Source organism: Leopardus geoffroyi, chromosome D1 (assembly GCF_018350155.1).
Source record: "Leopardus geoffroyi isolate Oge1 chromosome D1, O.geoffroyi_Oge1_pat1.0, whole genome shotgun sequence".
In the NCBI taxonomy this organism is placed as follows: domain Eukaryota; kingdom Metazoa; phylum Chordata; class Mammalia; order Carnivora; family Felidae; genus Leopardus; species Leopardus geoffroyi.
In genome coordinates this window covers 46,354,995-46,367,094 of record NC_059329.1, presented here as the reverse complement: position 1 = coordinate 46,367,094, position 12,100 = coordinate 46,354,995, and the positions used below count along the sequence as shown (strand labels likewise).

The 12,100-nt window shown below is 36.0% G+C and overlaps 1 protein-coding gene across 1 annotated transcript in view; it reads left to right on the top strand.

Moving 5' to 3' along the window:
• The window catches only part of HIKESHI (heat shock protein nuclear import factor hikeshi), a 44,293-nt gene extending 40,146 nt beyond the window's left edge, over positions 1 to 4,147 (top strand). The window contains exons 4-5 of the mRNA XM_045483701.1: positions 3,018 to 3,136; positions 4,068 to 4,147. Of these exons, the coding sequence (XP_045339657.1) occupies positions 3,018 to 3,136; positions 4,068 to 4,122 (174 nt within the window). The 3' untranslated portion in view covers positions 4,123 to 4,147. The remainder of the gene's footprint in view (positions 1 to 3,017; positions 3,137 to 4,067) is intronic.
• Positions 4,148 to 12,100: the final 7,953 nt, after the last annotated feature.

The following is a 12,100-nucleotide window of genomic DNA, read 5'->3' as shown; positions in this document are numbered from 1 at the left end:
CAAACTCTGCCAAGTATAAATTCCCATTCAGTATATTTTTAAAAAGCAGTTTTTAAATTTTTTTTGCTAATATCCTTCTTGGAACTCTTTTTTGTTCTTCTGTGGACTGATTATTCTCTGGGTCTGTTGCATAACTATAGTCAAGGTTTTATTTTCTTTAACCATTATTGGAGAAATTACTTTTATTTCTCTTCTGTGTTGTAGTCCTTTTTTTTTTTTTTTGTTTTCTCTGTTTTTCTTGTTGATTACCCCTTTGTATCTTTTTAAATTTTTTTTTAAATGTTTATTTATTTTTGAGACAGAGACAGAGCGTGAGCGAGGGAGAGGCAGAGAGAGGTGGAGACACAGAATCTGAAACAGGCTGCAGGCTCCGAGCTGTCAGCACAGAACCCGATGTGGGGCTCGAACCCACAAACCGTGAGATCATGACCTGAGCTGAAGTCGGTCGCTCAACCGACTGAGCCATCCAGACGCCCCTTTATTTATTAAAAAAAATTTTTTTTAATGTTTATTTTTGAGACAGAGACAGAGTGTGTCCCTTTTGTATATTTTTTAAATGAATGTAAATGGTATACTGTGCAAATTTTTGCAGCTTGGCTATTGTTCATTCAACATTTTAAAGATTTATCTGTGTTGACACATGGAATAAATCTAGTTTATTTCAATTGTTGTATAGTATGCAATTGTATGAATGAGACAGTTTTTTTTTTCATTTCTATATTGATGGATATTTTCACTAATATTTTTGTTAAGACCTTAAATTTTTGCCAAACTGATGGGTGAAATTTGAATACCACTATTGTTTGGATTTGTATTTCTTGATTACTGGTGAAGTTGAACATCTTTTCTCATTTTGACCTGCATTTGTTTTGTTTTTATTTTTGAGAAAGTGCATGCGTGCAAACCGGGAAGGGGGAGAGGCAGAGAGGGAATCTTAAGCAGGTTTCATGCCCAGAGAGGAGCTTGATGTGGGGCTCCGTCTTATAACCGTGAGATCATGACCTGAGCAGAAATCAAAAGTCTAGTGCTTAACTGACTGAGCTACCCAGGTACCCTGCAGGCTGCCTGCTCAGCACGGAGCTTGTCACAAGGCTCAATCCCACAATCCTGGGATCATGACCTGAGCTGAAATGAAATCAAGAATCAGATGCTCAACCGACTATGCCACCCAGGCACCTATGTATATATTTTAATAGCAATGATGGTTTATATATTTTGCCCAATTTTCTATTATTTGGCAGTTTTTAATTTTACCTTTTTGGGAAGTGGTCTTTATGTATTCTGGGTAATAATCCTTTGTTCTATATGTTGTAAATTTTTGTCCTAGCATATTGCTTGTCTTTTAGTATTGTTTTTGGTATTTTTTGCATGCAGATGTTATATTTTTGTGTTGATGATCATATCTTTTGTGATTTTGTGTGTGTGTGTGTGTGTGTGTGTGTGTGTGTGTGTGTGTGTTTGAGAAGTTTTTGCTGTCCTAATGTGTGAAGATGTTAGGTTCTCTTATGGGTATTTAAAGGTTTAACCTTTTACTTTTTGAATTATGTTTGTGTGTGGTTTGGGAAGGGATCTAAATTCATGTTTCCCTTAAGAAAGGTAGGTGTCCTAACCCCATTAATTGAAAGCTAGTCCTTCTTTTTGTTTGTTTGTTTGTTTGTTTGTTTGTTTGTTTAACTCTGAGTTAATAGCATCTTTGTTATATATCACATTGTCACATAGGCTTAGATAGGTTTCTGGCCTCTCTCTTCTATTCCAGTTAGTTCATTTGTCCCTTTGCCAGTAAAAGTCCTAATATCTGTTAGGTCAGACCCCTCCTCCTGCTCATCAAAATAAGTTTAGATATTCTCCATAATAATTTTAGTATAAGCTTATTGAGTTTCATGAAAAATTTATTGGATTTTGTTGGAAATTACATTGGATTTATAGGTTTGATTTGGGGAAAATTGCTGTTGTTATATTATGTCTTCCCATCTGTGCACGTGTTGTATCTTCCCACTGAACATGGTGTATAGATCTTTTCATTTGGTTTCTTTTCTGTCTCTCAAGACAGTCTTGAAGTATTTTCCACCCCAGTTTTATCAGCTTCTTAGCAGTTTTCCTAGATATGTACAGACTGTGTCTATTCTGAATTGCAGCTTTTAAAGTTACATTTTAAAATTTTGTTTCTAGTGTGGAGGTTTGCTGTTGTTTTTTTCCTCCTGATACTGATATTTTATTTTATTTTTAAACTTTTTTTAATGTTTATTTTATTATTTTTGAGAGAGAGCGCCAGAATGTGAGTCAGGGAAGGGCAGAGAGCAAGAGGGAGACACAGAATCTGAGACAGGCTCCAGGCTCTGAGCTGTTTGTTGTCAGCCCAGAGCCTGAAGTGGGGCTCGAACTCACAAATGTGAGATCATGACCTGAGTCGAAGTCGGCCGCTTAACCACCTGAGCCAATCAGGTGCCCCCTGATACTGATATTTTAGTTAGTGATTTTACTGAACTCTGGATATTAGTTCAAGTAACTTAATGGTAGCCTCTTGGATTACATTACCGTTGATATTACTAGGCAAAAAGATAAAAAACTAATAAGGTATTTCCTCATTATATTTAAGGCTTTATCTTTCTGGCAAGAAAAAGACTTCTTAGAGATGGTTGTTATTTTAGATATGAGAAAGTAGTTTGATTTGAGGCGGGTGGGATTTGAGGAGGGGGCACGGTATATGTAGAGGTAGAGATAAAAGATATTTTGAAGGAAAAACATTTTTTTTCCCCTAAAATGAATATGTTAGGAAATTAAACTAGTTAAAAATCACAGAAATACTTTGAGATGCAAAGAAAGTACTAAAGGCAGGTTGTTAAGATTTTGTGCCACAGTGTCATTTTATGACTTTCCTTAACTTGCAGCATTAGACTGTCTTAGAACTCACAGTCCTTAAAACCAAGTTACTGCAGAAACATTTTTAATTAAAAATACTAAGGTCTAAGTGGAATATTTAGCATGATTCATTAATCAGTTCATTATTAATTTTTCAGTTTACACAAAAGATGTTGGACAACTTCTACAATTTTGCTTCATCATTTGCTGTGTCTCAGGCCCAGATGACACCAAGTCCATCTGAAATGTTCATTCCAGCAAATGTGGTTCTGAAATGGTATGGGAAGTTTTGTGTCTCTAATATTAAGGCTTTTAGTAACCATATATATTTTTTGCCTGTGAATGTATTTCTTCTTTGACATTTAAACATATTCTTTTATTGTGGACATCAGCACACATTAACATTGGCATGCCATGAAAAAGTGTACTGTGGAGTTCGTATTGAGGAATATTCTTACCCTAAATATTCTGTTATGTAGTAGCCAATTGAGTTGATACAGTCAGGAAAATACAATTGCCTGTGTTTAGGGACCACAATTAAGGATTGTAAATTTTCAAATATTTTAACTTGTAAGTAACCATATAGGAATCTTGAAATACAAAGCAGAATTTTTTCGTAAGTTTAGAAAGTCTTGGTCTAACGTAGACATTGTATAAGGTATCAGGGTGGTTTATACTGCATCCTATACTTAAATGATTAATCAAATTTATTTCTCAGCTTTCCCATATTTCTGTTTTATAGGTATACTTTTCACTTTGAATATCCCAGTGGTGGGATGCATAAGGAGAATTTGTTGAGCAGTGGTAGCATGGTGTAGCATGGATAGCCCTGAAAGGTATTAGGTTTGAGATTTGTTAAAATGTAGGTATGTGACCTTGAGTAAATTCTTCCTCTCTACTCATCTATGAAATGAGGGAGGAGGAGTTAGATTTGTTTTTTTCTTAGGTCCCTTCTAGCTGTCAGATTTGCAGAAGATAAAAAATTAATAAAATTTATTATGATTTGTACTCTCTGATACAAGCCAGTCATACTTAACTCACTATGCTTAGTGTCCTTTTATAAGAATAATTAAACTTTCAGATTAATATTTTAGCTTTTTTATCTCAGCTTTTTAGAAGTGACATCTAAAGTTATTTGCTTTTTAACAAGTCCTTTAGTAGATTATGAAAGATCTTAATTAACTTGTAAATATGTTTTTCTTTTGTAGGTATGAAAACTTTCAAAGACGACTAGCACAGAACCCTCTCTTTTGGAAAACATAATTTGAATAAAATAATTTTTAATGGATTCTGAACTTTGTCATGTTTTGAAGAGAAATGCCTCCATTTAAAAGTGTGAAGTCAAAAGGATCATGAAACCTAAGTTTAAAAACTGCTTATTGACTTCAGCTTAATTATAATCTTTATAAAAAATTAAACACATGGAAAAATGAAAATATGACTTCATTAATGAGTTTTTTTTCCCTTAAGCTTAAAATATTCAGATGCAAAACACTTTGTTTTGGCTAGGATTTATTTTTTACTTAAAAATAAGGCATATTTACAACAATAGTGTGCCAAATGCCATTGCATTTATAATCTTTCATTTATTTTTATATTGGTTTGCTAGAGTAGTTAACTTAAAATCAGCTATATCAAAGTATGGGAAAACATATCAAATTCACATTCTTACATATGGGGAAATTATTTTCAATTAGTATTTCTTAAGATTACAAGTTTTTCCATTAACACAGGTTGGTTGTCAGTTTTATATCTGCAAATTCATACATGTTTGTTTTTTTAATAAAATTACCATGGTTAATACTGATGAGGTTATATTTAATGCTGGTAATGTTGTGAGGCATTTGTGTGTAGAATATAAGGTTTAATTCCTTTGCCTATTAAGGTAAAGCTATTGTGTCTCCAGAAGGGAACCCTTGGCTCATTTATACCGGTGACATCCATTGACCAAAAACTACCAAGATCTCACCTGTAATCAAAGCTATGTTGATTAGCTAGCTGCACCAAAGGAGTCAGACACCAGAGGAACTGTGGGGTATCTCCAAAGGAAGGGTACGTACATATAGGAGTTTGGGGCCTCTAGTTAGTTTTTAAACATTTTGGCAAGGATTAGTGAAAATTTGGAAACTAGAGAGTTGCTTGTATAGTCAGTGTCGTTAGAACGCTTGACTATGCAGAGTTATCATTAGATCGGTTTGTGGTCTTATCTTGAAACGTGTATCTGATTGAGCTAGCAATCAAAGTTTGAGCTTAGGCAATTTCTTGTGTTGTCAAAGTTTGGTAGACTTGCACGTCTTGCAAGTTGTACATTTTTGCAAATTGTAGTTTCTATTTTTTATTTAGTTTTTAATTTATATCCAAGTTAGTTAACATATAGTGCAATAATGATTTCAGGAGTAGATTCCAGTGATTCATCCCTATGTATGACACCCAGTGATCATCCCAACAAATGTCTTCCTTAATGCCCCTTGTAGTTTCTCTTTCAATTTGTAATTCTCTTCTGATCTTTATTTGGTCTATGTTGAAGGATAGGCCATTATCTTCTGGAATTGTGATCAAGCCAGATTAATATTTCTCTTTACTGGGTTATAATTGTGTATCAAGAATCTAATGGTAGTCCTTAGTTTCAGGTCTTCATGTTAATAATGGTTGATTGTTGTTGAATCATGTGACTTGACATTGCTACACAACAGCATTTAAGACTCAGAACAGAAAGCATCTGCCAGCTGTAACAAAATTACCAGAAGCAAAATGAGTATTCTACTAGAATGCAAAGCCAGGAAGGAGCCTAGGTTACAAAATGCAAGCTACGAAAACATATCTCTAAGTCCAGCTGGGTCTATTCTATAGAATCAGGTAGCTTCTTTCTTTAGCTTGGTCAAAGACCATTGTACCTGTCTAGTGATCTTTATAGATCTTTATATATAATATAATAAGTGCAAACTACCCCTTGGCTTGCCAAGAGGAAATAGAAGACCATGTCATTTCCCATGACAATCCCGTAGTGAATTTAAACTGGTTTGTTGGACTTTCACAGCCTGAGTCAAGATTTGAACCACCTTTCCTAGTTGTATTCAAGAGAGTTTGCACTTTGAGAGATCTACTAAGTAGCCAATTCCTGCTTCATTTTTAAAGGCTCTGGTTATCCTTCCCAAGGAAAATGCTACACTGGATAAAAAAGGACTTTAAATATCTGAAAGCTTAAATATTATTCTGTACCACAAGATAGGTTTGGGCTTAGGAGGTAGGCAAAAGCCTGGTGTAGACCTAAGTAATCCCTGGTTAGGTACAGACAATATTAGGAACATAAATAATATTTTATCACAACAGAAATGAGCCAAAAATTGTTTCCTAGAGGTGGGCACATGTCAGTGGAGTTCAGTTCCTGCTTAGAAGTCTGGAAAATCTTTGGAGAAATGATTAGTGCCATGAGAATAGCTCCAGCATTTGTTCCCCTCCCTGGGAAGTCTAGTTCTGCCAACAATGCTCTTATGTAATTATAGCAGAAGCATTTTGTTGACTTGGAGTAAACTTTTTAGTTTTTATTCAGAATGAAGGCTGGGGCTACTGATAAGAGGAAAACTCAAGAACCAAAAGAGACCTTTGGGAGGAAATTGATCTCAGGAGTTTAAAGGAACAGGTATTACCTCTTTTATAGTAGAATTTTATAACAAGAGTAGCTGTGATCTGAGAAAACTGTAACATGGAGTGCAAAAAAAAGTTTTGCATTTCTTAAGGTGGCCCAAAAAGACCATAGGGGATTAAGAATAAAATGATAAAGATATCTGAGGGCATATTGAGAAAACTTTAGGATTATCTCTAGGAGGTACCAAAATATAATAAGCAAAAGAGGGAAAAAGAACAAAGGTATCAGAAAATTAATCATGTTTTTTTTGCCTTGGGCAGAAGCAGTTCATTTTCTGTTGTCATGTCTTTGACCTGAGGGTTTGATTAGTAGTCTTCCTTCAAAGATCATGCTTCTGGAGAATCCCTGAGAATCAGTGGCTTAAAGTCTGGTGGAGTGGTTGTCCAGCTGTCTGGAGAAGATCTATGTCATTTAGTTGGGAAACATGAATCCAGGAATCATTGTTTTGGACTTCTACTGCCATGCTGGTTACAATATCTGATAAGCTTATTTTTCATTGAAGGCAGTTTTTCTCTGATGTCTCTTCCAGAATATTAAATTTGCTGAAGACTGAGGATGTTACAGACAGTGATGTTTTAGTAGAATGGAGAGTTGAATTCACTATTGAGGTATAGCACAATTATAAGATTATTATAAATTATTACTATGAGACAACAAAGGTATTATGGACAGTGACAATTTTCTAGGCCTGTAATTTATTCCACAAAGTATATATTTTTTCAACACAGTTATTGTATCAGTCTTTCCATAACCATGAGTATGTTTCTTTTTACTTGAAATACATACAGTCATTTGCTTTGGTGTGAATGTGTATGTTCCCATGAAATTTATATGTTGAAATTCTAATGCCCAATGTGATGGCATTAGGGCCTTTGGGAAGTGATTAGGTCCTGAGATTAATGCCTTTATAAAAAGGACCCTAAGAGAGTTCCTTTGCCCCATCCACTATATGAGGATACAAGGAAAAGTGTGAACCTGCAAGAGGGCCCTCACCTGACCACACTAGGCAACTTGATATTGGGCTTCCAGCGTCCAGAACTGTGAGAAATAAATTTTTGTTGATTATAGGCTACCTAGTCTTTGCTATTTTGTTACAGCAGCTTGAATGAACTAAGACACACTGAAACATTTTTATTAACACGTTTTACTTATGCATATTTTAGGAATGCTGACCTCTTGATTTTTCAGGCCTTTTTTAAGTTCGATTTTTAAAAAATTTTTAATGTTTAGTTTTGAGAGAGAGACAGACAGCGGGATAAGGGCAGAGAGAGAAGGAGACACAAGATCTGAGGCAGGCTCCAGGCTCCAAGCTGTTGGCACAGAGCCTGATGTGGGGCTGGAATCCACAAACCATGAGATCATGACCTGAGCCAAAGTTGGATGCTTAACTGAGCCACCCAGGCACCCCTAAGTTTGATTTTTAAAAAATAATTCTTAACAATAGTTTTGAATTAATTAAAATTTGAAGAATGTCAATCTTAATTTTTCCTATTATTTCTTCTATAAAGTGAAGGAAACCCAGAGTGCAGGCAAAAAGACATCTTAACAATTGTATTATGCCTGAATTTGGGAAAGGCAAAACCATAAAGAGATGTCAGAGGAGACAAGGTATGAATAGGAGTCAAAAATATCCAAAGGTAAGAAATAATCTTAACCAATATCTATATTCAGTATACTAGGAAAAATACTAACACCACTTACCATCTGTGACCCAGGGATCTATTTTTAAAAATGCTTCTAAGTAAGTTACTTCTTGAACAAGAAGTAAAAGAATGGTAAGGAACTTTATTAGAATTTTAAATAAGGAGAAAGTAACAAACTAGTTTTCGTATTTTCATGGTTTTGATGACACATGTACCTGATAAGGACATTGTCTTCTGAATGTAACTCAGTTGTCATGTATGAACCTGGAACATGTTCATCTTGTAAATGCTGATTCTAGATTTCAAATACATCTTGAATAGGTTCTGTGTTATTACTTTCTGGTTCTGGTATCCTCAAAATGTCACACTTGAAGAATTAATTGAAAACTAACAGCAAATGATTTTGTTGACAAGAGAATGGCTGTCTTCTTAGCTCCATGGTTGTAAGACATTTTCATTTTAGACTTATAACTACCTGTTAGAATTGTGAAATAATTTTTTATTCCGTGTCTTCTATTTCTTTCCATAACTTTTGTGTACACATCTGCTTTCCTCATTTGCCTATTTAAAAAAAGAGCTTATTGGGGCGCCTGGGTGGCTCGGTTGAGCGTCCAACTTCAGCTCAGATCATGATCTTGCGGTCTGTGGGTTCAAGCCCCGCATCGGGCTCTGTGCTGACAGCTCAGAGCCTGGAGCCTGCTTCAGATTCTGTGTCTCCCTCTCTCTCTGCCCCTCCCCCGCTCATGCTCTCTCACTCTCTCTCTCTGTCAAAAATGAATAAACAGTAAAAACAAAATAAAAATAAAGAGCTTATTGGGGCGCCTGGGTGGCTCAGTCAGTTAAGCGTCCAACTTCGGCTCAGGTCATGATCTCACGGTTCATGGGTTGGAGCCCTGGTTCGGGCTCTGTGCTGACAGCTCGGAGCCTGGAGCCTGCTTCTGATTCTGTGTCTCCCTCTCTGTCTGCCCCTCCCCTGCTCACACTGTCTCTCTTTGTCTCTCAAAAATAAATAAATAAAAATGTAAAAAGATAAAAACTGTCTAAATTCTAAAAAATAAAATTAAAAAAAGAGCTTATTGATATATAATTCACATACCATCAGTTTCACTCAAAGTGTACAATTCAGTGTTTTATAGTATGTTCATAGGTTTGTGTGACCATCTTGATCTAATTTTAGAACATTTTTATCTCCCCCTAGAAGAAGCTCCATACCCATCAGTAGTTAATCCCAGCTTCCAGCCTCCAGTCCCTTCACCAGCCCTAAGCAGCTGCTAATCTACTTTCTTTCCTATGGATTTGCATTTTCTGGGTTTTTTTTTTATAAATGGAGTCCTAATGTATATGTCTTTTGTGACTGGCTTACTTCACTTAGCATAATGTTTTCAAGTATATCGGTACTTCATTCCTTTTTTTTTAAAGGAGATTTAAAAAAAAGAAATGTTTATTTATTTATTTTGAGAGAGAGCTGGAGCAGGGGAGGGACAGAAAGAGAGGGAGAATCCCAAGCAGCGGGCCGATGCGGGGGCTCAATATGGGGATGGAAGGGGGGCTTGAACCCAGGAACTGTGAGATCATGACCTGAGCTGAAACAAAGAGTTGCTTTTAAAAAGGCAAATGATGAAAACAGATGTGAGATTATTTCTTACCTTTGGATATTTTTGACTCCTATTCATACCTTGTCTCCTCTGACATCTCTTTGTGCTTTTGCCTTTCCCAAATTCAGGCATAATAAAGTTGTTAAGATGTCTTTTTGCCTGAACTCTGGGTTTCCTTTAATATAAACCAATTAGTGCAGGAGCTTCTGTATATTAAAAAAAATGCCTTACCATCTGATTCATTTGTCTTCTTAGGGTGCCTCTCAAATGAACAATTTTTTTCATATCAAAAATTTCCCTGATTGGCCACTCATAATTCCAAATGGCCTTTGGTAATTTTGTCATTGAGAAAGGTATGTGCAAAAATGAGAAAATAGAGGTCAGAGTTATGCCAAGAGGTAGGCCAAGTGTTTTGCAGATAAACGATAAGACAACAAGGCTGACTTAGACTAAAAGGGAAAGTATTCCTGTGTGACTCTTGGGTCATTTATCAATAGCCTCCTGGCAAGTGGAATATGAAGAGAATACCTTTCCCCAAACCAGTTTTTCACACACAGACAAGACTAAAGAACATTTTATATGGCCTTAATTAAAAAGGTCAAATTTTTACAAGTTTGCCTAAATGCTACCAGGTTATTAAGACCTTATGAAGTCATCGTCCTTGAAAGGGAAGTTTGGAGGACAGATTTAATGGGTCTATTTTTTTTTTTAATGTTTATCTATTTTTGAGAGAGAGAGAGAGAGAGAGAGAGAGAGAGAGAGAGAACATGAACAGTGGAGAGGCAGAGAGAGAGGGAGACATAGAATCCAAAGCAGGCTGTAGGCTCTGAGCTGTCAGCACAAAGCCGCACGCGGGGCTAGAACCCAGAAACTGCGAGAACATGACCTGAGCTGAAGTTGGACCCTTAACTGACTGAGCCGCCCAGGTGCCTTTAATGTGTCTTTAACTGTCTTTTGTGAACTCCATTTTTGGACATGCAGCAGTAGTATAGATAATACAGGCAACCGGCAAGATGGCTAATGGTAAATTAAAGATTTGTCAGACTTTCTCTAAGGGAAATGATTAAATAATCAGATAGCCAGAGAGTCCCAGGGGAATTTCTTCCAAGGACAAAATCAAAAGCCCAACACTGAAGAACTCAGTGAAAAAATTGGAATTCAATTTCAGCACAAGGTTGACTCTGAGCAAGTGGAAATTAAAGGAATTTCAGATGTGCACACTACTATCCAGTAGAGGGTCCACACCACAATGGCAAGCATCTCAATGGACCTAAACCTATTAAGGTCTACAATATAAAGACCAGTAGGAATAAACTCTTATTCAAACAAAGTGAGGTTTATTAGGGTGCTGAAGCAAAGGAGAATGCACACGTAAGGGAACATTAGGCTTCTCAAATGGGAAGAATTAGGAAGGGCTTATGGTAGCTGGAGTTAATCTTATATTATCATGGCAGGGACACGTTGAAATAGTGGTCTTTAGGGTATTATGTGTAAGTGATGAATCGCTAAGTTCTACACCTGAAACTACTATACTGTAAGTTAACTAACTGGAATTTAAATAAAATTTTGGGGGGGAAAAACAGTGGTCTTTAGAACACATGAATCCAGGTATGGTTAATTTTACACCAGTTTGTTTGAGGTCTTGTCCTAGAATAGATAGGTCTCTATGAGTTTAGATGGTTTGTTTTGTATGTTAAGGTTTGGTACAGTTTATCTCTTTTGAGAATCATATGTATCTGTTTTGCAAGTTGAAGTTTCTGTTTCAGTTCTTAGTACTCCAAGAAAATACCCATCATTTAAAAAGACAACATATTTGGGGTGTGTGGTGGTTCAGTTAGTTAAGCTTCCGATTCTTGGTTTTGGCTCAGATCATGGTCTCCCAGTTAGTGAGTTCGAGCCCTGCATTGGGCTTCATGCTGACAGTGTGGTGCATATCTCAGTCCCTTTGTACCATTGCTTTTCTATCACCTTCTGGCACCTCTCAACCTGAATTCCGAATGAGTCAAATATATGTGCCTTTTTTTTTTTTTTGTAAAAGGCCAGTGAATGTTGCATCAGAAAACCCTGTAACCATAATCTCTAACTTATATTTTTCAATAAACTCTTTTATTTTATTCACCACACCCATTATTTTATTCTCTAGTTGCTTTTAAGATTTTCCCTTGGTCTTTTGTTTTCAACAGTTTGAAATGATTTGCCTAAGTGGGTTTGATTTTTTTTTAAAATCCTGCTTAGTGTTTTCTTAGCTTCTTGGATCTGCGATTTGATGTCATAATTAATTTTGGAAAATTCTTGGTCTTTATTGTCTTCCAATTTTTCTAGTTTTTTTTTTTAATCTTTCTATAATTCTGTGTGTG